Raw genomic sequence first — 25,276 nt, 5'->3', positions numbered from 1 at the left:
CCAGCAAAATATGCAGATCACAACACCCCCCCCTGTCTGATCTATACAACTGCTCTGTGATCAGGAAGGCCTCTCTGATCACAGAAGACCCCTCTCATCCTCTCATCCTGTCATCCCCTCATCCTCTCATCCCCTCATCCTCTCATCCCCTTCACCACTCATTTCAACTACCGCCGTCAGGCAGAAGGTATAAAATTCCACTGGCCCGGAAAAACATTTACAAAAAGTCATTCATTCCATCTGCCACAACCATTCTGAACACTATCAAATAGATTGTTGCACTTTTAACAGGCACTGTCATGTCTGTTCTAACTTATTTACTGTTTTTTAACGTATTTATTCTTTTTATATTGTAACGTGTCCTTATGGGAATGTGTGAATGTGGTTGTGGGCCCTGTCCAAGAGGAATTTCTGTCACCATTGGGACAAACAATAAAGTATTCTATTCTATTCTATTCTATTCTATTCTATTCTATTCTATTCTATTCTATTCTATTCTATTCTATTCTATTCTATTCTATTTATGTTTGTGGAAAGGGGGTGGGATTAAATAAGTTTATACTTCCTCCCACTCCTTTTTCGAACATGTAACTTGAAATATGTGTTTTGATGTTGGTTTTTTTCTTTATGTGGTGGAATGCCCACCTGTATTTGTTTTCTTGTCTTTTTTCTTTTTTTTTTTTTTTTTTTTTTTACATATTTGAAATAAACTAAACTAAACTAAACTATATTTGTCAAAGAACTACATAAACGAAAAGCACCGCCCAAGACAACACTTAGCATTAAAACATAATAGGAGGCTGTATTGTATTCTTACTTATGCAGCAGGGAAGAATATCTTATTGCAGTGGATCAATGAAAACGTACCAACTGTTAAAGGCTGGCAAAGAGTGGTGTTTGCCATTAGAGTACCTTACATGTATATTACATTCAAAAACGGACCAATTCTATAAACTATGTAGAGCCTGATGTCTCTAATATCATGTTGCAGGTATTTTCTTGACTGGTCATACCGTATATTTTTACTGTAACCCAGGGTATTATTTATATGGATCTGAGCTGTTGGGTGTTTTTTTTTTTTTTTTTTTTTTCTGTTTGTTTGCCTGTTTTGCTTGTTATTTCTGTGGATCATGTTATGTATCCATTCTTTAATTGTAAAAGTGAAAAATTAATAAAAAATATTGTTTATTTTTGTTTTCTTTGTATAATTTGTATAATCTTTTGTATTTTTTTTGTATAATTGCCCTGTAAAATTGTAAATAGGTTACGTTTATTTATTTTTATTCAGAACTGTCCCTTTTTCTTTCTTTTCTTTTTTCTCTCTACTTCAAACTGCTGCACCTTAAATGATGACTGTATCATAGAAATACCACATTTGTTTTATTGTTTATTTTATTTTATCACCAAAGAGCGAAACTACCGGAGTCAAATTCCTTGTTGGACAATGTTCGAACCTGGCCAATAAAGATGATTCTGATTCTGATTCTGATTAAAAAAGAAAAAGAAAAGCCCCGGAACCCTTCAGCCTGTGTTTCGAATGTCTGCCCGGAGTGTTTTTGTAGTTGCGCGCCTGACAGCGCATTCATTTCCATTCAGTTAGCATTTAGCTTGTTGTTTCGCTCTTTTCATGGAGCTTTCTTATTAATTTCTGTTATGTTTGGGTGAACAGACGGACCCTTGCGGTTGCAAGCATGGCCCTGTCAATGGAAACGCAGCTACAGAGCATCTTTGAAGATGTTGTGGTAACTCGCATCTTTAAAAACTGATGTACAGACGAGAGTAGCATTTCAGGCAACGTTAGCGCGTTTGAATGACTTGGATACAGTTTACTAAAACCAGTCACCTCGATAGCTTACACTTTATACCCACTTAACCCTAAAAATACATTAATTAACTTCAAAGATTGCACTAAATTATTCAAGATTTTAGACTTTAATTTACAGTATCTTTATTTAGTAGCATAGTAAGATTTTAGTCAACCTTTTAGATATACATGCACTATTTTACCAGAATCCGAATCAGGTTTATTGGCCAAGTTAGGTCAAACAAGACAGGGAATTTGACTGTTATTTTCGCTCACTGTACAGTAAATAGACAAATGACAGCTCTTATTAACATATATACAATTTAAAAAAAAAAAAAAAAAAAAAAAGTGAAAGTTGCAGAAGAATGAGTTTGACATGGTTATTGAAAGGTGCTTTGTTATTATTATTATTATTATTATTATTATTGCATAGTGATGATTACTCTGAGTGTTGAGAGTTTACCAGAGCAACAGCTTGGGGGAAGAAACTGTCTCTGTGTCTAGCGGTACCTTCTACTAAAAAGATGTAAGACTTTTTAACTTTACCTTTTTTTGTTCTTTTTTTTTCTCCCCCATTTTTCAGAAAACTGAGCTGATAGAGGAGGCCTTTGCAGGGTAAGGTGGCCCCAAATTCACAATTATATCTGCTAATTACAAAGATACAAATCTAAAATTGGTGCAATGTTGACTTTTCAATACACTACTGTAACAGTTCTGTGTCATGTATTGGCAGAAAACAGACCAAAATATTCAGTGTTGAATAAAATGGTGCAGTTATAGTGAACACAAGTAATGTTTCTAGGATGTTCATGGACACCCCAGAAGATGAGAGGACTAAACTGATCAGTTGTCTCGGTGCCTTCAGACAGTACTGGGGAACCCTACCACAGGTTTCTACTTCCACTAAAATGAAGACATGTCACTTAAATTTGATGAAACTCAGGTGGTTCGGTGTTTGTTTTGAACAACCTTGATGTCTCTCTGCAGGAATCTCATGAGCAGTGTGTCCAATGGATAGTACGCTTCATACACAATCAGCACAATCCCAAAAGGATCTCCTTCCTCTATGACTGTCTAGCGATGGCTGTGGAAACCAGTCTGTTACCACCCAGGTTCTCTCATGCATATTGATCAAAACTTAATTAAATTATGTGCTTTCACTTTAAGATATATGTGGACTTTAAAATAAAAATGTTTGTGCAAGCCGCACTTAGGCTGCCTGTTTGTTTATTGTACCTTGTAATTGCCTTGATTGTCCTTCCTATGAATCCTTTTTTCCCTTTAGAATGGTGTGTGTTGCTCTCATAAGCTCAGACAGTTTGGAGTGGGAGAGGACTCAGTTGTGGGCATTAACATTCAAATTGATCCGGAAAATCATCGGAGGGGTGGACTACAAGGTTTGTGAAACACAAATGCACATACACACGGTTAATTTTTCCCCCTCACTTGCTCAACTAAAAGATGTTCGAAAATTTTTTTCCAATTAATTTATACATTCCGGTTTTCAGTGACCCCTTAGCCATGATCTATTAGTTTCCTGAAATTCTTCTGCTGGTTTCTGTTTGAAATTATTGTAATCTTGCTTATTTATCACAAACATTAAAGTTTGTTGACTTTATCAGACAATTGTAAATATTTACATTTTAAAGTGCAACTGCATAAGCTCCAGAAACATGCTTTTTTTGTATCTGTAGCTTCGATGCCTGATGTTGCATATTTGATACATACATTTCTGAGACCTCTGCTTCTGAAAGAAAAAGTGTGTGTGTGTGTGTGTGTGTGTGTGTGTGTGTGTGTGTGTGTGTGTGTGTGTGTGTGTGTGTGTGTGTGTGTGTGTGTGTGTGTGTGTGTGTGTGTGTGTGTGTGTGTGTGTGTGTGTGTGTGTGTGTGTGTGTGTGTGTGTGTGTGTGTGTGTGTGTGTGTGTTTTCTCTGTAATATTTCATATATTAGGTCATAATGGCATCACAAATAGAGTGAAATCTTCATATTAAGATATGTTAAGGAATATTTGCTTAAACTCATGACATATCTTTTAAATTGTGTTTAGGGTGTTCGAGATCTGCTGAAAGCTTTACTGGATAAAATACAAACCATCCCTACCACGGTCAGCTCAGCTATTGTCCAACAGCTTCTGGCTGCCAGAGAGGTAGCCATCTTTTTTATCCCTCTTTTCTTTAATTCAAATAATTTGTAATTCCCTAATTATGCAGTTTTTGCACATCATACCACCGACCCTGTCCGTTTTTTAATGCATGCTTGGGTTCCAGGTAGTGGAATACATCCTGGACAGAAATGCCTGCCTCCTACCAGCCTACTTTGCTGTTACAGAAATCAGAAAACTGTATCTAGAAGGACAACTCTCACATTGGGTATGTGTGTGTTTGTTGTTGCTGTTTTTCTCTTTGTGTACATTTAGCTTTGCCATTTTATATGTAGTGTTCTTTTTCTCAGAATGTCTTCTGTTTATTAATCATCTGTGTCTGCAGCTTTTAGGAAGTTTGATATCAGACTTTGTGGACAGTTTCAGACCCACAGCCAGAATCAACTCTATATGTGGTAAGAGACACATGAATGTGCAATGTAAGTCTGAAGAGCTGTATTGATTTTAAAACTTAACGTTTTTTGTTTTTTTTTGGTAATATAGTTTTTCTTGCTTGAGTTAATTTTTCCTCCCTTTGAAGAGTTTCAACTTAATCAGTATTGTACCGGTATATGACTCTGAAGAAATACACACAAAGCATATTTTGAATTAGTAGCTTCTGATGGAGGTAAATAAAGCATCTTCCTTGTTTTTTGCAAAGGTTGAAGCATCAGATGTTCCTATAGGGTCGCTGGATGAAATTTAATGGCAGCCTGTTCTAATATTGTAACTTACTTAGTACAAACAAGCACCGAAACTAAGCCGTCCACCCCTGTTTACTTGACAATGAGTTGGAGAAGCCGTAGTGTTTAAAAAAGCTGGAGGAAGTAAAGCAAGGAAGTAAAAGACAGGCTCTAACCAGTTCCAGAATAAACCTCATAAAACAGATAATTTAAAGCTTATTTACAGACTGTCACGCACCTGCGGGTTTCTTTGGTTATGTCTGCATGCACAACAATACTCTTGACTCTTTGTTTCCCACTGAATAAGAGAGTTTTCTGATTATGGTGTTTACATGAGCTGTGTAGGATACTCTATTTAACTTCTCGGTGAGGTATAACAGAGCTTACTCCAGTGAACCGCAAACATCCTGGTTGTCTTACCTTGGGTATATGTCCATCATCAAATATAATCTGCACATCTGCCTGAATGTCACAACATAAACTCCCCCTAAAAACAATGTGAGTAAAAAAACAGAGCACATTTCTGCTTAGAATGTCACGACCACACACGTAATGGATGAGACATGATTGGGAGCACTTATGCTATTTTACTTAACTGATTAATAAAATATTACTGATTTGTATAAATCTATAAGGAACTTAGACCGTATCCATAGTATCACTTGAGTGGAATAACATTTTTGAATCTTGTCATACACTTGACTACTGATTCATTTTGGCATGGGTGGATTTTTCCCAAATACAAACATTACTACTACTACTACTACTACTACTACTACTACTACTACTACTACTACTACTACTACTACTACTACTACTGTCATTTAGCAGACGCTTTTTATCCAAAGGGACTTACATCTGAAAGAACAACAGAAGCACAAAATCACATAGGAGGGTCCAGCTGGATAAGTGCTGATCAGACTGTTGTGAGTCAAGTTGGACACAGGTGCTGTCACGCCAGTGCTAGAATATACCTATATATATATATATATATATTTATTTATTTATTTTCTCCTTTATATAAGAAAGCTACATCTAAAAAGTGCGTGCAGCTTACTAGATGCAGAAATGCTCCTTAAAGAGCTGAGTATTTAGCTTGCTCTTAGAAGTAGGTGCTAACCCTGCAGATCAGACAGTTTGGTAGGTTGGAATGACGATTTACCACCTTGATATCTCAGTGCACCTTTTTCATGTTTGGTAACCAAAGTTATAAATCCACATAAGTTGGTGAAATGCAAAAAAAATACTTCTACTGTCAGATCTCTTGAAAAATAAGCTCAAGTTGGGAATAGCTTGCTTTAATTTTAAGTTTTATGATTCAGTTTAATGTAACCTCTTTTTCACTACCACTTTGACTCTTGATATCGCAATAACAACTTGAGAAGAATTTTAGCATTGTTTTATCTCAGATAAATGAGGGACATTTAGGACAGACAAATAGTTCACTCAAAATCAATATTTAGATTATAATTTTTTTTCTTACTTCTGATTTGTGTTTTAGCTGAAACAAAAGGATTTTTGGTCATAACGTTTTAAAATGAGCATGCATTAATCCATTTTAATGTGCTGGAATTTAAAAAACACAGTGTCATTAGTGGTACTCAGGGATAAATAAATTGAATTATAGAATTGTTTTGCTGTGTTTGTTCAAGGACGGTGTAGCCTTTTACCCGTAGTGAACAACAGCGGGGCCATCTGTAACTCCTGGAAGTTGGATCCAACAACTCTCCGTTTCCCTCTGAAGGGCATGCTGCCTTTTGACAAGGTAACATTTATATACACTACAGTGATATATATATATATATGTGCACGCACGCACGCACGCACGCACGCACGCACGCACGCACGCACGCACGCACGCACGCACGCACGCACGCACGCACGCACATTTTACATAATAATTCCTCTCCATGATAATTCCTGATTTGTTGTGCGTAGGACATGTTCGAGCCTCAGACAGGCTTACTCCGCTATGTGCTGGAACAGCCGTACTCAAGAGAGATGGTGTGCAACATGTTGGGACTCAACAAACAGGTAAAATAGCCTTTTTTTGTGTTTTGCTTGTTTACTTCCAAACCAGGACCTCCACCTGCCCTTGTCTCTCCTATCTCTCATCACAACATTGTCTTCTTTTGACTCCGTTATCTGCTCCTCCTTTTTCCCAGCTCTTTATCTTTTCATTTTCTTGTGTTGTTAAGCACTTGGCACTTTTAAGAATACTTTTGAACAATTTTCCTTCCCTGTATTTTTTTTTCTTATCAATCATCTCTCTTAAATCCTTCTCCCTTGACACCTTCCTCCTCCTTTGTTTCCTTTGTAATCTAGTAACACAGCTGTTCAAGGCCTTGTAATGCAACGCTGTGAGCTTCACCCATAATGCACTGATGTCAGTATTCCCTGTCGGGTTCAAACAGTTTCAGCTCAGTCTACTCAGTCGCTGTGTCCAAAACATGTTGTTTTACCAACACAAAACCATAAATGATTATATATCTGGACTTTTCTTTTGAATTTAAACCATGAGGTTTATGTGTTTTTAAATTGGCAGAGTTGATACTGTTTTGAACGGACAGTGAACAACCTTATGTAGCTCCTTAGTCACTACTTTCTCTGTCTCTCCTTTTTCCCCACCTCTCTGTTTCTTTCTTTTTATTTTTGTCCTCTGGTTGTGTGTTGTGTTTGTTTGTCTCTCTGCAATGCGCTCTCTAGACTCTGAACATTGCCCAGGTATGTCGTTGATCCTCCTCCTGGCCACACAACTTGCCAACTAACCAGCCCGCTGGGCGCTTAGATGATTTTTGGCACGCTGACATGCTAGAATTGAGAAACTGTACAACGAAAGAAACTGAGCAAAGGAGAAATGCGCCAGAGCTTGAGATGGACACAGCAGGGTTACATAAAGACATAGGTGGTAGATGAACATGAGACTGATGTGTTTCAATTGATATTGGGCAGGTACTGTGCACAGTTAAGCAGGTGGATTAATATGACTGGCTGCAGCAGGCAGATCGATGGATCTGGCAGGCAGGCAGTTTCTGCAACATTAAGCACCAACGATTTGTTCAGTCAATAAGATGGTTTGCAAGAAAATAGTTTCCTGCTACATTACTTTGACACGTGTTACATCAGCACTGCTTTTAGTGCAGCAGAACAAGTGCTGCAACAATAATTACGTAGTTATTATTAATTGATGGACATCAGTCCTCAAAGATGGTGAGCAGTGAAGCTGCTCTTGATGTTTTCCGGCTCTTTCAGCTTCTTCTGTTCCTCCCCATTTTGTTTTTTGTTGGGATTTGCTTTAGTCTATATTTTATTCATTTCATTTGAGTCATTCTGCTGCATACTTACCCTGTGGGTGTCCTGACACTGAGATCAACACTGTTATTTCTGTTACTCTGGATTGGATTGATGAGCTGCCTCACACTGATCCTAACACAGTTTGCAGACAGAGCTGTATGCTGTTCGCTACAGATTCTTCTTCAAAAGAGAGTTTTTTTTGTTTTTGTTTTTTTAGCTCCAGCTAACAAGCTGACGCCAAAGTATTTCTGACATGAAACCCTGCTGTTGACATTTCAGGTCCTGCTGCACTGCATGTTTGGATGTAGTCTGGTGCTTGCCTGTTGTTAGGAAGGTCCTCCCATGTCAGACCTGCCATTGCTGCTTTTTGATGTGCTGACCTTGGACAAACTTTTCACTCGACAAAAGAAATTATTTTTTATTTTTTTTTATTATTAGCAATAATCTTCACCTTTATTAATTTACAACAGCGAATCAACAGAATCTTAGAAAAACCCTGTCGACGACAGCTAACTGCGTACGTAGTCAAGCAGGATGTTGTGTTTGAAAGGTGAACCACAATAGCTTAGCAGGATTAGTAAGAAGATCTTGCATTTTTACAAAGTGAAAAACAAAAAGGAAATCGAGAAGCTTATTGTGATTTTTCTATTGCATAATACCTTTTTTTCTTTTTTAGGATTTCTGGCTCTAGTGGCCTTTAATTAACAGTAGTTAGACAGGACATTTTGGTTGTTTTTATAGGGAAGGTGTGCAGCAATTGTGCCAGCTGCACGATGAAATTATATAACCTCTGTACACGGGGCACCAGGTGAGCCAACTCGCTCCGTTTAAAAAAAAAATCTTTTTTTTTTCTTTTTAAAGGTATTGTGACATCATTTTTAACATGCTTTTAACAGTATTAAAAGTCTTGGCCAACAAATGTGCCTCAAATGTGTCTAAAAGAGTGTAACAAGAAAAACTTCACTCTAGTACTCTATTCCTGGCTTTTTATTACAGTGTTTTTTTGCGCCGTGAAAAACGCTTCCTTTCCCCCCTTTCCTGTCAATCATTGCTCCGCTCCTCCTCCAAACCTCCTCCAACCCAGCCCATACGCTCACAGCGGCGTCGGAGAGTTAAGCCGGGAGAGACAGGCGAAGCATGCACGGAAAAGCAGCAGTCCACAGCAAACAATCATAAAAATAAAGGCATGCAAGCAGCACTGTCCCCTTATCTTAAGTCCAGTCAGTGGCCGCGGGTCTTCGTAGCAGTTTTCCTCCGGTGATTAGAACAAAAGAGGCTCTAAACAGCTCCGTGTTAAGCCTGATTTATGGTTCCGCGTTAAATCGACGCAGAGCCTACGCCGTAGGGGTCAGCGTACGGTGCGCGTCGCCGCGTAACCCTACGCCGTAGGCTCTGCGTCGGTGTAACGCGGAACCATAAATCAGCCTTTATGGTGCGCTGGAGAGGAGAGGAGGCAGGGAGCTGGGTGGAGGGGGCGGTGATTTAGCGGGTCTATACGTAACGGCCCGCCACCAAACCACATGCGCCGTTTTTGCATAGTTATGCGAAAAATCCCAGAAAGCACATGTTAAAAAATGTTAAAAGTTCGTTGTTTTTTGGGTGTAATTGATGTCAAAACACCCAACAAAACACAAAAAATCAAGAAAAATTTGTTTTTCATGTCACAATACCTTTAAGGATTTCTGTTTCTAGTGGAGGCAGCACGGTGGCTTAGTAGTTAGCACTGTTGCCTCACAGGAAGAAGGTTCCCGGTTCCACTCCCTGGCCCGGCGGGGTCTTTCTGTGTGGAGTTTGCATGTTCTCCCCGTGTTTGCGTGGGTTCCCTCCGGGTACTCCGGCTTCCTCCCACAGTCCAAAAACATGCCGCGTAGTAGGTTAATTGATGATTCTAAATTGCCCGTGAGTGTGTCTGGTTGTCTGTGTATCTATGTGACTGGTGACCTGTCCAGGGTGGACCCCTGCCTTTTGCCTAAAATTGGCTGGGATAGGCTCCAGCAGACCCCCGTGACCCTGCAAAGGATAAAGCGGGTATAGAAAATGGGATGGATGGTTGGTTCTAGTGGCCTTTATTAGTTGTAATTATGCAGGAAATTTAGGGAATAAAAAGAGGGAACTCATGCAGCAAAAGGTAACAAGTCAGCACTCGAACCTCTGTCCCTGCATAATGGTTGTAACCTCTGTACACGGGGTTACCAGGTGAGCTATCTGGTGTCTCAGTTGCATCATTTCTAAGTACACAACAGCCAGAAATATTTCTGAGTGTATTCCTTTTATTAGATTTGTACTATCTAGTCATTTAACAGAGTTGTGTCCTGTGTGACGTCAGTCTGGCATATCTAAAATGAAAAACCTCTCATCTTATATTTTTGTTTTGATTGCTTAGTTTAGGGAATGGGTTCGTCTCATTGCAGTTTGGTTGTAAGTGACATCTGACCGGTGTTGTGGGATGTGCAGTAAACAAAAGGTCACAAGTTGTTTAAGGGTTGTTTTTAATGATTTGTTTAAAGACAGATGCCTGAATCATTCAAATACTGAGGCTTTATTCAACACATAATCACAAGTTCATATTGGTCTGTGGTTGATGACCGAAGTGTTTTTTTTTATTTTTTATTGCCACCTACTCACCATAGCTTTATGAATATCAAAACAAAGTCAGAAATGGGCTCAGAAATGACAGAAACGGCATGAAACGTCATCTTGTGCCGGTGAGAACAAATGTGAACCATCCCGGCAAATGTGACAATGACCGGCTGTGATATTGAGAGGTGATGGATGAGATTGTAGAGCAGCTGCTGTCATGGTGTGTTTTCCTATTTAAGTAGGCAAACTGTGTGGCTAATTGTTTTATAGACAGAACATATGCCTGTGGATAGCTCTTTCTCTCTTTTCCTACATTCCTTGGTTTCTCTCTCTTTCCTTCTCTCTCCGTGAGCATGTGTGTTTGGCTGCAGAAAGGCCACTTCAAAGAAAGAAATGTGTGAAAAAATTGGCGGTCAGCCTCACAGCTCCTCTTCTTCCTCCCAATCACACCACTTCCGCCCCTCCCGAGATCTGCAAGTCTGCATGCGGAAATGCGTTAACACCTTCTGATTTGGTTTGCCGTTTGGTGCTGTGCTTTGCAGTGACGTATTTGTGCTGTGCTGTGTTGTGCTGTTCAATCCCTTGCCAAACTGTGTCCCGGTTGAATGAGAAGTTTTCTGTTGCGAGGTCAGTGCAGCAATCCTTCAACTCTGCCCGCCAAGTCAAGTCTCCCACACTAAATATCAAAGTCAAAAATATCTTTCAAGGCTACATTTTGAAACATGCTACAAAGATGATCTAATGAATTACAACCAATCTGTAGAATGATAGAGCAATTTCACCGTTTTTTTAGGGGATTTTTTTTATAAAGAGCCAAGAGACCGAGTAACAGGGAGTAAGAGAGTCCACCAGCTCGCATATCAGTAGTTTCACACGTTGAAAACGTTTTGATCATGGTCAGTGAAGAGAGACTGATATAATATAAGACTGAAAACTTAAAACTGTGCAGGAAGTGTAAAATCCATCTACCCATCATTGTGGCAGCCTGTCTCACCTCCTCACCACTAATCCATCACTGTTGATTCCCTTTCCTCTGTCCTTCCCTCCCTTTTCTTCTTTCCTCCAAGCCTCTCACCTCCGCTTACAAATTCTATTTATTTATTTCCCCAAAAAGTCACATATTGTGTAAGTTTTTCTATCCTGTTTCTCAGTCCCTTCCTAAATACCATGATATGTTCAAAATTGATACTAAAAAACAGGTGAAACCTCACGAGAGTCCTATTCAGCTTATTTTCTTTCTCTCTCTTGTTTTTGCATTATTGCTTGTTTAAATTGAAGTATTAAATCAGTGCTCTTGTGAAAGAACTCATAAGCTAATTTTGAACTTATGGATGTTATAAAAATGATTTAGCTCTTGTTCATATTTACCAAAAAGTTGTTGGGTTATTTGACATGAAATACAGCAGCATATGAATTAAGAAGAATCTCGAATTTCATACAGATGAGAAAAAAAAACCCTCTTGTGTTTTGGGTTATAGACGGCATGAAAGATTTCTGTTTAACGATCCTCTTATCTTCTGCTTGTGCTGGTGTGACAACAAAGCACCAGCGAGAGGGGAAATATACCAGAGACAAGAAGGGGACACAGTCCTGAATGCAAGGGATTGAAATGTTTTATAAGTAGGGATGTACCAGTAGCTAAAGCATGCATCAACTTAAACCTTTAAATGTGTAGTAATACATTAGTAATGGTGTTTTATATTTTTTCCTCTTCTTTCTTCTTGATTTCTTTCATTCTTTGTCCTCCTTTCACTTGTGCCCACTATTTTTTCTTTATCTTTTAACTCTTCCTCCTCCCCTCCCAGCAAAAGCAGCGCTGCCCGGTGCTGGAGGAGCAGCTGGTGGACCTGGTGGTGTACGCCATGGAGCGCTCCGAGACCGAGGAGCACTTTGACGCCGATGTTGGAGGAACGAGCCAGCTGTTGTGGCAGCACCTCTCCTCTCAGCTCATCTTCTTTGTGTTGTTTCAGTTTGCAAGCTTCCCTCACATGGTGCTGTCATTACATCAAAAGGTAAGGGAGGGGATGACTGGGAGGCATCGGGGTGGGGTCTACAATGCATTGCTGGATTGCAGTCGCAGTAATAAAAAACACAATAAATCTGTGGCTTATTGGTCTCACTTTTATGCTGATGATGTACAACTATATCCGCCACTGAGACATAACAAAAGCTCTGCACTCGCCAATAATCGACTGTTTAAATTATGTAAAGCAGTGATTAGGAAAGAACTTCTTGCACCTTAACGACAGCAAAACAGAATCTATTCTATTTGGTACTTCTCCACTGTCGAGCACTTTTGCTGCAAACTCGGGTATCCTGGCCCCTTCTTTTAAAAGGCACATCAAAACATCTTGGTGTAACGTTCCAATGCAGGCTAAAGTTTGATAAACAGATTAATTCAGTTGACAGAACTAGTTTCTTCCAACTCTTGGCCAAAGTAAAGCCTTTTCTTAATCGGCAGGACCTTGATTAGGCAGTCCATGCTTTCATCAGTTCTAGACTGGACTAGGCCTGTGTTGAAAAAATCGATTCTCCGATTTTAAATCGATTCTCATATTAATTCCTAAAAATCGATTCATATGTCTAAAGATCGATTTAAAAAAAAAAAAATATATATATATATATATATATTTTTTTTTCATCATTACATTGCAACTTTTGGTACTTTTTTGTTTATGCCCAAAAAAGGAATATTTTGTTGGACACGAGAATAACTGGTGCCATTTTTTTGCCTTTAAATATGTTTAAAGGTATGAAAACATTAAAGTTTTCAGTTATAATTGCAAACATATATTCTATATCTATATTTCTTTGCTTTATATACTGTCTTGGGGTTACATTTGCATAAATGTTAAAAACCAAATTCTCATAAATGGGGAAAAAATAAAAGCGATTTCTTTCGTCCTCTGTTTGCTGCCCTGGATCTGTTTGATAATTCTGACCCACACGATGTTTCTGAAAGCAGTTCTATCAGCATTCTGGGAGCTGATCAAATCAAATCGGATCTAATCGGATCGTGATAATCGATTCTGAATTTTAAGAATCGGAATCGAATCGATTCTTGATATTTGAATCGATCCCCAGCCCTAGACTGGACTATTGTAATGCCCTGCATGTCGGCCCCAGCCAGTCATCTATTGGCCGTCTTCAACTGGTACAAAACGCTGCTGCCCAATTTTTAACCAGCACGTCCAGACGCGTGCATCTCTCCCCTGTCCTTCCGTCGCTCCACTGGCTTCCAGTTGATTTTAGAATTGATTTACAACTTTTGATGTTTGTGTTTAAGGCCATTAACGGCCTGGCGTCCACCTACTTGTCTGAGGTCTTCCATCCAGGACCCCGGCAGGGCCTTACGCTCCTCAGGCCAGCTTTTACTGGATGCCCCCAGATCCAAATTTAAACAGCGGGGTGGCCGCTCCTTCCCCGTTGCGGCCCCCAGATTATGAAGTAAACTGCCCTACCGACATTCGCAGTCCCACAGACTTCAGCCTTTTTAAGTCAAACTGAAGACCCACTTTTTTAGTTTAGCTTTTAACCGCAACTAGAGAAGTAATTTAATACATTTGCTTATATTGGTTTTATGTTTTGTCTTGGTTTTATGTGCCACTTTATGTACTATTTTATTGACTATTTTTACACGTGGGTTTTAATTATCCATTTTATGTAGGTTATTGTTTAAGGAATTTCATGTAAAGCACTTTTGGCTATTATATAATTGCATTGGATTTGATTTAAACCCATTTCATACAACAGTGCTGGCATATGAGTCAATATTGTTGAAAATCTAAATTTACGTAATGGAGCGAAGCGTTTTACTGCAGGTTCAGCACAGTGAGATGGTGGGAAGGCACCTCAGCCAGTAAGATGAATGTCAAAGCAGTTGAGATATTTAATGTTGGACATGGAAGTCACTTTACTTCATATGCAGTAGCCTCTGCTGACATTTCATAAGTTGATCCTCACCCACCCTGCATTTCCCCTTTTGACCTCAGAATTTATGATTGTTATTCTTACTGATATGAGCCCATCTCACAGTTACTCTACATTCGTGGACACCTGCATGATTCAGCTCACAAAATATCACCAACACAAACACACCAGCTGAGCAGGACACTCTTCAGACCAGATGGTGCTTTTCCTGATTTGCATGGTGAAACTTGGTAGAGCTAACTCTAAACTCTTACTAGAGTGGCCCTAACTCTGGTCCTCTGTTGTGGCCTACCTGTTGACCTGTGCGTTAAAGTGTTTTCATCCAGAAAACTGCTGATTTTAATGAGAACTAGAGCAGGTGTAGATCATGACGTGGCGGGTAAAAGTGTAAAACACATTGGGCCTGATTTACTAAGATCCTAAATAAAGAGTACTAAATTGCGTGTGCACTGAAAAAGTTTGCACGTGCTGTTGTTGTGTGTTTTGCGGGTGATCAACTAAGATTGCGTGCGCAATTGATAACAGGTGCAAACTGCAGTATTTAAATGAGGTGTTGCGCGTCTTACGGTTTGTGGCGCAAACTTTGCGCCATGGAGAGTCTGGATGGAAAGCAGGATATAGTCGCAAGCGCAAAATGAAATTTGACGAGTTGGAGTTAGAGATATTAGTGGAAGAGGCAAATTGTTGTGCCGTATTCAGCACCCCGGCCGTGAAAAGCACCCCCTCGTATATTCAATGATAAGTAGACCAAGAAAAAAAACAACACACTGACACTTCAATATATTTATATATACACACTCACACAAACACATACTTAGGAGTTTATATTATATATATTTACAAATATTATGGAAGACAACACAGTAAGCAGGCTATTAATTAATGACATCAATAACCATTTACCCGATTTTTTTTTTTTTTTTTTTTTTACCCGAATCCATGAGCGCATTTAAACATGAATCCTTACCACAAAACTGGACGCTAAACAGAACGTGACACGGAATGAGAATATCATTTTTGTCAGACGAGGGGGTGCTTTTCACGGCAGGGGTGAATACGGCACAACACCGGGGTATGACTGCAGAAAAGGCGCACAATGAGAAACACTTTTTTCTCCATGAAAACACGTGATTTATTTATTATCACAAATAAAAAAATGAACGTGCCTCCTGTGGCAACCTTTTGCTGAATAATACTCGATTTAACATTCAAATAAAATATTTCTCCTTTTGCATGTGGAGATTAGCACCTTCCTTTCGAACGTATTAAATACAGACGCAATCACAATCCACGCAAAAACTTTCAGGCTTGGTAAATCTCATTGCGTGTGGTAAATGGACCAATTTGCATCTTCTCCTCCCAGTATTTAGCGATTTCTGGCGGGTACGCTCCATATTGATTATTCATCAGGGCAAAAGTACTAAATGAATTGCGTGTGCTATTTTGCGCATTTGAGAGACGCAGTCCTCTTTGCACGCTGTTAGTAGATCAGCTGGCACTTTGGTTTGCGGGTGATGTCAAGTTTGCACACGTTTTTACACACGCAAACCTTTAGTAAATCGGGCCCATTGAATGTTCTTCTAACTTCTGTGAATGTTTGGTAAAAGCTCAACGAAGCATATTATTATTGACAATAAGTTAATAAAATGTCATTCTCTCTTCCTTCAGCTTGCAGGTAGAGGCCTTATTAAAGGGAGAGATCACCTGATGTGGGTGCTGCTGCAGTTCATATCGGGAAGCATTCAGAAAAACGCCTTAGCTGACTTCTTGCCGGTCATGAAGCTTTTTGACCTGCTTTATCCAGAAAAAGAGGTACACTCTCAAAAATAAACTATTGTGATGTACTACAGTCACTATTACGAGTGTCCAAAGTCCCCCAAACATTTGTAGAGTTAATTTGTAATGCATTTTATCAGTGGCATAAGAGGTACTGTTGTTTTCTGTCCATGTTCAGTGCATTCCTGTGCCTGACATCAACAAGCCTCAGTCGACTCATGCCTTCGCCATGACCTGCATCTGGATACACCTGAACCGCAAAGCTCAGAACGACAACTCCAAACTACAGATACCCATACCCCACTCTCTGAAACTACACCATGAGTATGTATCCCCAAAGTATGGACAGTTTATTCTGATTTTAAGTAGCAACTATAATCCCTTTTCAAAGTTTTCCAGTTTTCATGTTTTTCTCCAACACTGACCTTTCCGCCTCCCCTCCTCATCCCTTAGGTTTTTGCAGCAGTCTCTACGTAACAAGACCCTGGGCATGTCCGATTATAAAATCGCTCTGCTGTGTAACGCCTACAGCACCAACTCTGAGTGCTTCACCCTGCCAATGGGTGTCCTGGTGGAGACCATTTATGGAAACGGGTCCATGAGGATCAACCTGCCAGGCACCAACTGTATGGCATCGGGATCAGTCACTCCGCTGCCCATGAATCTGCTGGATTCACTCACTGTACATGCAAAGATGAGGTAAGGGGGAAAAAAAGGAGGACGAGCAGGTGGAAGTGTGGGGGAACAAATGGAATAGAAAGAGTTGATGCTTTGTAGGGCTGGGCGATATATCGAGATTTTAATATATATCGATATATTTTCAAACGCGATATGGTACGAGACAATATCGTTTATATCGATTTACAAAAAAAGTTATGATTTTGATATAGCTTATTTTGTGACAAATTGACTTGAATGTTTTATTTGAGATTTTCACAAATGTTTTGTTATTTGCACAACTGTCAACCTCAGTGGAAAAGTCTGCCTGTTACTGTCTACATTGTATTAATTGCACAGTGTATTTTAATTTAAATGTTATGCAGGAAAGGGATATTTGTTTTATTTTATTCAAGAAACATTTTTATTCTATATATGCAGGCAGTTTATTTTTATTTCATTAGTTTTATAAATTTTGATATTGTGCAGACCTCTGTTAATAAATGTACCTGTGTGACATTTGGCACGAGGCTTTGTATTAAAACTAACTGTTTTTTTAAGGGTTTGCCTCAGAAAACTAAGCTAACAGAGATGCTATGCTATAATGCTTTGGGGGAAACTCCAATTATGGCACAGAAAAAATATCGATATATATCGAGTATCGCCATTTAGCTAGAAAATATCGAGATATGACTTTTGGTCCATATCGCCCAGTCCTAATGCTTTGGCAAAATTCTGAATCTGCACCTGACTGCTAGTATGTTCTTCTGCGCTGCTTGTTTGTCTGCAGCCTGATCCACAGCATCGCCACACGCGTGATCAAGTTGGCGCACGCCAAGTCCAGTGTTGCCCTGGCTCCTGCGCTGGTAGAAACATACAGCAGGCTGCTGGTCTACATGGAGATCGAGTCTCTAGGAATCAAGGGATTCATCAGTAAGTGACTCCTTTAAAGATTAGATCTCTTCACTCCTTGAAAAATAACTGTTGAACAACCATTTGGACTCCATGAAAAGTTTTACATTTTGTGTTAAAATGCCTTGGCATGACTTGGTATGAACTGCTATGATACAAATATCAGTAAATTTAAATGAATGTTACTTTGATAGTGATCAGCTCACACGCACTTTTTAGAAGTACAAATGATCTTCTTTTGTTTTTGGGGTTTGTGTTTTTTTTTGTTTTTTTTTGCTTTGGGTTTTTTTTTGTTTTCTTTTTTTCTCCCCCTTTTTATAGACGAATCCGGCGACCGGTTTGTGTGCGCCGCCATCTTGCGGCGGCGCCATTGCTGCGGTGGCAGGTGTCAATCAGGTGTCAATCTGCCACCGCAGCGCTGTTATTGTAACCTGACGCTCTACAGCATCATTATAGCTGGATTGATGATGTTAGACAGTGGCCTTCCATAAATAATGACGGTATCTTAAATTAATGCTGATGTTGATTTATAAATAATGATTTGTTTGAGCGATAAGCAGGAAAGAATAGAGGAATAGGGAGATAAGGGAGTGTATGATTAAACACTGTAATATAGCTCTCTCCACCTCCTCTCCTTACGAGGCACGTCTGCACAATTAAATATTACCTGTTTATGTTTTGTTTAATTTTAGGTATCCAAGAATATTTTATTGATCGCCTGGCGTCCGATGACGAAAAAAAAAACGCAATTACAGGTCTCTAATTGAAGGGCAGCACTAATCTCAGCTCCGGATGATACAGAATACATACATACATAACCCCAATCTGCAGATAAAACTAGTTTGTTGAGGAAAAAATATTAACTCTATTTGTAGCTGCAGAAGAAAAAAATAATCTCACGAGGAAAAGGAAAATATTGCTCAAGCCTCGGAGCCTCTTCAGCATAAAAAAAAAGAAAAGAGAAGTAAGAGTAATAAAAAAGATGTACTGTATGTTGTACTATTATACTAATTTATTGAAACACATGGCGAGTCAAACATTTACCAAAGCAGCTGCCAACACTAAACAAGGTAGTAAGACGTGGGTTGTGCAGAACTGCGGCAGTAAATCCTCATCGGAGCTCCACTCTTTAGTAGTGATTTCATATGAACCCAAACCGTTAATAATCATTATTTTCTCCATATACCGCTCCCTGGCTTCCTTTTTTAAGGTATCCAGGTAAATTCCAGTTCCTTTCCAGCAGTTTAACATCTTTTTTTGCGTTCCGTCTGTTCACTTGGTGAAACAGAAAAGTAGTTTTGAAAGTCCGTCCCGTCTTCATTCACTATCAAAACAAATGCACGTGACCGGGACAGGAGTTTTCCGATGATACAAATACATTAAGAGAGCCTGGCAGGGAGCGGAGTAATAGATCCATACGTATATATGTCTATGGGCTGGAGCGGAGGAGCGGAGCCGCCACCGCAGTAATGGCGGCCGCTCGACTTCCGGGTTTCGCCGGATTCGTGTATTCATCTATTTTTTTTAATTCATACTGTTTAGCTTTAATACTTAAATATTACTTATATATAAGAATATAATAATTTTCATGTATTTGTCATTATTTTGTGTGGATTTTTTGTTCTGTTCTTAATCCAAAAAAAAAAAAAAAAGGAGGTAGACTGTATATCTTTTTTTGTTTATTCCTGTTCAACTGGGCCTTACCCCCTAATAAAAATATCAAAACAAAAAAAGAAGTACAAATGAGCGATAAACATGAGAGAGACTGAAAAAAAAAAAGAATTACATTTCTGAACCAACCTCCATAAATTATTATTATTATTAATGAAGATGTTTTTATTTCACTGACATTTAACAAGGGGGCAGGTTTTATCTCAATTATAGTATTACGTCAATAAAGCCATGTCTCTCAATATATTTGTTCATGATTTAGTGGAGAGTTTTCTGCTTTGCACTCATTTTGATTTTTTAAACGTTATTCAGGCCAGTTGTTGCCCAACGTGTTCAAGTCTCATGCGTGGGGAATCCTTCACACGTTGCTGGAGATGTTCAGCTACAGGATGCACCACATCCAGCCGCACTACAGAGTCCAGTTACTGAGTCACCTGCACAGCCTGGCAGCCGTGCCCCAGACCAACCAGAACCAGCTGCACCTGTGGTAATCTGGACACACACACACACACACACACACACACACACACACACACACACACACACACACACACACACACACACACACACACACACACACACTCTCACTCGTTTCCATGCATTCAACATATTGGTTGCATGCGTTTGTTGAGCTGCATGTTTTATTTATGCTACTCTGTCAGCCACCAAAAATTAATCTGATTAATTGTAAATAGAAGAAGTGATTTTGGCAGCACAAGCTTTTTCATGCGGCCAAAGGAGATGTTAAATGATGAATAGGAGCACACAAGCCACAATCCCTCCCATTCTCTATACTTTAATGTCATGAATTAAGTGGGAAAGGGTACAATCGACATTCAGTCCTGCACTCTGGAGAGATTTATTGACTCTGGGCTTGGGTGGCAGCGATGAAAACGTTGTGACACACATTTTACCTTTGGGCCAAATGTGTTAATTTTCTTGAAGTGTGCTGTGCTCAGAGCTGCAAGAGATGGCAGGCCAAACATTAGATAAACTTGGCTAAAAACAGATGCCACATGTCCAGTTGGATGAACTGTGTGACCCACTGGGCAGAGCTCATGTCCAAACTTACTTACTGGAACCAAGCTTTTATTTTGAAGGATCCCAGCTGACATGCAGTAAATCAAAATCAGAAACTCTGGCCTCTGTGTCGGAGGAGATAATGGAAACTCGGTCTGTTGACTTAAGGATTTTATTAGTTAATATACTGCCCTTATATGAAATAGCTGTCCTTGCATTTGTGTCAAGTGTTAACAAGAAAAACACCTTTTACGGTGTTTACAGAACACTGGGGGTGTAAATTATTAACATAACAGAGCCACTAATCCCTTCTCTTAGTAACCTATTGACATAAAACAATAAAACTTAGGTTGACCCATCATTTTTATTATTTGGAGCACCACACTTCTTTTGCTATCAATATTAGATATTAAAAGCCAGAAAGGCCCAGCAGACTATTATTGATCTTAAATATTAACCCTAGAAGTGCTGACGGTGCCACTTAATGTGCTGACTAAAATTAAGACATCCTAATATCTTTATGTATTTGCAATGTTGCATTTGAATAAAACGTTCGAACAGTGAGGCAACCACCCTGTTTGGCCAGAATAAGTCGCGCAAATATTTTGTTGGACTCATTCAGTGTGGCTTTGTCTCAAGAAATGTTGAAGTGTCACAGTGTTCTCTAAGATCTAGTATTGATGAGCCAGCACTGATGATCTGAGCCAGCACACCCCCGGAAGATTGTCAATAGGTTGAACGTCTGGACTCTGGGGTGGTCAATCCATACATGAAAATGATGAATCGTACTCCTTGAATCCTGGCATTGACATCTTGCAGTGCCATTTGGGAAGAAAAGGTCCATTAAGATGAAAAAAACAAAACATTTGTTGTATTGAGAAGAGCTGAGCTCAAATATAGGCTCGTACGAACCTAGACGTGACCAACTTAAGCAACTCCAGATCACAGTTCTGCCCACACAGGCTTGCACTGTACAAACTGGTTAGTTTGTACAATTAGTTTACCAGCTGCTTTTCTTACCCTGACTTGCACATCACTTTGGATCAGGGTAAATCTGAACTGTTCACATGACATTTTTCCTTGCTAGATAGGACTCTTTACTTCTGCTGACACAGCTGTTTAGTTCCAACTATTTGAAGTTTTCTTTGCATCCTTCATGTTAAAAATTATCTTTCTCTGTTAGGGCTGGGCGATTTTGGACAAAAATAAAATCCCGATTTTTTTTTTTCTCTGAAAACCCGATTTTCGATTTCGATTTTTTTGGTAAAACTACAAAAGACAATGGAATAAATAGTTTCAAATATTTTATCTTTATTTTTAAAGAAAAATAACAAACAAATTTCCCTATAGGGAATGAAGTGCAATTTAAAGATCCTGTAAATCCTCTTTGAGTTTAGTAAAGTGACAACATTTACAATTTTCTTGACCAAACAAAGATGACTAGACGGGCTCTGTCTGTAATGCAGCCAGCTGCAAAAAAGGAAGATCGATTTTCCGATTTTCCTTTTTTTAACATTGATTGATTGTGATAACATTGATTGTGATATTAATAATAATAATAATAATAATAATAATAATAATAATAATAATAATGAATTGGATTTATATAGCACCCTTCAAGGCACCCAGAGCGCTTTACAGAGATCATTATTCATTCATACACATTCTCTCTGGTGGTGGTAGCTACATTTTGTAGCCACAGCTGCCCTGGGGCAGACTGACGGATCTAGATTTCGATTTCGATTTAAAATTGATTAATCGCACAGCCCTATTCTCTGTTAACTGACAATCATTCAAGACCTTGGCAAAGTCAAGATAATGACATTTTTTTAAGCAGGAAATACCGGTATATAGTAATTTGTTTGTTTAGTATTTACCGCACATGTTTTTTCTCTGTTAAGGTGACTTTTCTTACGACAAGATAAATTGCTCATGCTTCCCAGCTGGATGCAGAAAGGCCTGTCTAACAGGTGTAGTCGTGTTTGGCTTCCAAAATATTTGACGCAAAAGCGAAAGCATCTCTAAAGCAAGGCATCGCTGAGTGAAGAGAGACATGACGCAGCCATGTTCTGAGTCTGCATGGTCACAATGTCTTCCAGCTGACTCTCAGTCCCTCTCAAAGGTTGTTTTTGAAGAAAGTCACGCTCATCAGAGGTTATCTCCTCTGGAGGACAGTCAAATGCCATCTTTTTTTTTTTTGTGTGTGGTCTTTACTGAAGTTATCGTTGTTGCTTGTAGCAACAAATGAGGAAGTGATTGCGCTGTTTTATCAGGGGTTATTGTGTTTTTGAAGTTTGTTCAGTCATGACAACACAAAACAACACCAAAAAAAAACATTGTGCACAGCATTAACATTTCATACAAAACCAAAAAATGTGTTGAACAATAACTGAAAAGGCATAGGCTGAAGCAAAATGCTTATAAAAGCCTATCCTATTGTACCAACTTTCTTTTTTTTGGGCTACCGATTTCCAGAAAACCAAAAAGAGAATAGAAAAGCAAAGAAACAACAAAAGGCAAAGAAACAATAGAAAAGCAAAGAAACATTTACAGATGGTCAATTGCACTTATAAGCTTCAAAAATAGCTTTACAAACCATTTTCTTAAATACAAAAAAAGAATGACATGTTTTTAAATTTATGTTAGCATCATTCCAGAATTTAACTCCAGTAATGGAGACACATCTCCTTTTCATACCTTTTTTAGCTATTTGTACTGTGAAATTGCAGACACCTCTAAGATTTGATTTGTTTATTTGCACAACATAAAAAAACGGTACAAAAGTTTAAATGAACATAAAAAGCATGAAAATATGTGCAGGTGAGAAAGGAAGCCCTAAATGGGCTTATTCAAAGTTCTCACCAGGAAAAATACATTGTATTGAAATAATAGCAAGAACAACGTAGATTGTAACAAGTCTCCTGAATTGAAAAGAACCTCTGTATTGGGTCAGGGAGCATTTTTGATTTTGCTTTGAACATAATTTGCATGATTTTAAAATAAAACAAATCATAAAATTTAATAACATGAGAATTTAGAAAAAGTCGATCTGTGTGACCGTAGTAATCAGCCTTATTGATGATACGTATGGCTCGTTTTTGAAGTTTTATTATTGAATTTAAGGTGGTTTTAAAGGTGGATCCCCACAATTCCACACAGTAAGATAAATAGGGAACAATCAGTGAGTAGTAAATCAAATGCAAGGCCTTGGAATTCAGTATGAATAAATGTGCCTGCTTTATGGTAAGACGAACATTTCCTTCTCTTTCCTCAGTGTTGAGAGCACAGCCTTGCGGTTGATCACAGCTTTGGGGAGTTCAGAGGTGCAACCGCAGTTCACACGCTTCCTCAACGATCCAAAGACGGTTCTGTCAGCCGAGTCAGAGGAGCTGAACCGCGCCTTGATCCTCACACTGGCCAGAGCCACACACGTCACTGGTAACGCCCACGCTGGATTTATGACTGGATTTCTGAGGAGTCTCTGTTCACCTTGTATGGTCACACTCTTTGTGTCTGTAGATTTTTTCACAGGTTCTGACTCCATCCAGGGTACGTGGTGTAAAGAAATCCTGCAGACCATCATGAACTTCACACCTCATAACTGGGCGTCACACACGCTGTCCTGCTTCCCTGCTCCGCTACAGGTGCACATATGACCCTAGATGCACAAAATAGACAAATTAATAGTGCTGGGGATCGATTCAAATGTCAAGAATCGATTCGATTCCGATTGTTAAGATTCAGAATCGAAAAGATTTGATTCGATTCGATTCCGATATTGATTTGGGTTAGTGTTATTAAAACAGTTTTTTGAACTGTTGCATGAATTATATGACTGTAGTTATGCAACATATTACTACTAGTATTATATTGAGATTAAACAGCAAGTATTGCAGCTAATGATGCTGTAAGGACCAATCAGCTCCCAGAATGCTGATAGAACTGCTTTCAGAAACATCATGTGGGTCAGAATTACCAAACACATCCAGGGAGGAAACAGAGACGGATAAAATCGGTTTTATTTTTTCCCACTTTCCGCTTTTATTTGTTCCATTTTCGGTTTATTTTGGTTTTTAATTTTTGAGCATTTGGTTTTAGCATTTTTTGCAAATGTAACCTCAAGACAGTATATAAAGTAATGAAATATAGACAATTTATGCAATTATAACCTAACACTTTAATGTTTTCATACCTTTAAACATATTTAAAGGCAAAAACATGGCACCAGTTATTCTCGTGTCCAACAAAACATTCCTTTTTTGGGGATAAACAAAAAAATAACCAAAAGTTGTAATGTAATGATGGAAAAAAAAAAAGAAAAGGAAAAAAAAAAAAATAAATAAATAAAAATCGATCTTTAGACATGTGAATCGATTTTTAGACATATGAATCGATTTTTAGGAATCAGTATGAGAATCGATTTAGAATTCGGAAATCGATTTTTTCAACACAGGCCTACAAATGAAAGCATCAAGCACCTCACTACATTTTGTCTCTTTTCTTTGCTTCAGGCGTTTTTCAAGCAGAACAACGTCCCTCAAGAGTCTCGTTTCAATCTGAAGAAGAATGTGGAGGAGGAGTACAGGAAGTGGAAGTCGATGGCGATTGAGAATGACATCATCACCCACTTCTCCATGCAGGGCTCTCCGCCACTCTTCCTCTGTTTGCTGTGGAAGATGCTGTTGGAGACGGACCACATAAACCAGATAGGCTTCAGGTCTGCTGCTGCTCTAAGTGTCTAGTTGAAAACAAAAAAAACTTAAAAAAACAGGCTCTTGAAATAAAATTCACTTTTTTTTTATACAAAT

General features: G+C 38.9%; 1 protein-coding gene across 2 annotated transcripts in view; it reads left to right on the top strand.

Annotated features, from left to right (window-relative positions):
• The first annotated feature begins 1,581 nt into the window (after positions 1-1,581).
• The window catches only part of med23 (mediator complex subunit 23), a 38,136-nt gene continuing 14,441 nt past the window's right edge, over positions 1,582-25,276 (top strand). For both annotated transcript variants that reach the window (XM_061707411.1, XM_061707410.1), the window contains exons 1-19: positions 1,582-1,742; positions 2,388-2,419; positions 2,607-2,694; positions 2,792-2,916; positions 3,090-3,201; positions 3,853-3,951; positions 4,073-4,174; positions 4,292-4,361; positions 6,281-6,393; positions 6,567-6,662; positions 12,308-12,514; positions 16,101-16,244; positions 16,387-16,532; positions 16,662-16,907; positions 17,656-17,798; positions 19,761-19,935; positions 23,743-23,906; positions 23,988-24,112; positions 24,980-25,185. In XM_061707411.1, the coding sequence (XP_061563395.1) occupies positions 1,692-1,742; positions 2,388-2,419; positions 2,607-2,694; positions 2,792-2,916; positions 3,090-3,201; positions 3,853-3,951; positions 4,073-4,174; positions 4,292-4,361; positions 6,281-6,393; positions 6,567-6,662; positions 12,308-12,514; positions 16,101-16,244; positions 16,387-16,532; positions 16,662-16,907; positions 17,656-17,798; positions 19,761-19,935; positions 23,743-23,906; positions 23,988-24,112; positions 24,980-25,185 (2,444 nt within the window). In that variant the 5' untranslated portion in view covers positions 1,582-1,691. The remainder of the gene's footprint in view (positions 1,743-2,387; positions 2,420-2,606; positions 2,695-2,791; positions 2,917-3,089; positions 3,202-3,852; positions 3,952-4,072; positions 4,175-4,291; positions 4,362-6,280; positions 6,394-6,566; positions 6,663-12,307; positions 12,515-16,100; positions 16,245-16,386; positions 16,533-16,661; positions 16,908-17,655; positions 17,799-19,760; positions 19,936-23,742; positions 23,907-23,987; positions 24,113-24,979; positions 25,186-25,276) is intronic.

This window comes from Cololabis saira, chromosome 18, assembly GCF_033807715.1.
Source record: "Cololabis saira isolate AMF1-May2022 chromosome 18, fColSai1.1, whole genome shotgun sequence".
NCBI lineage: Eukaryota > Metazoa > Chordata > Actinopteri > Beloniformes > Belonidae > Cololabis > Cololabis saira.
This window is presented reverse-complemented; position numbering and strand designations above follow the sequence as displayed.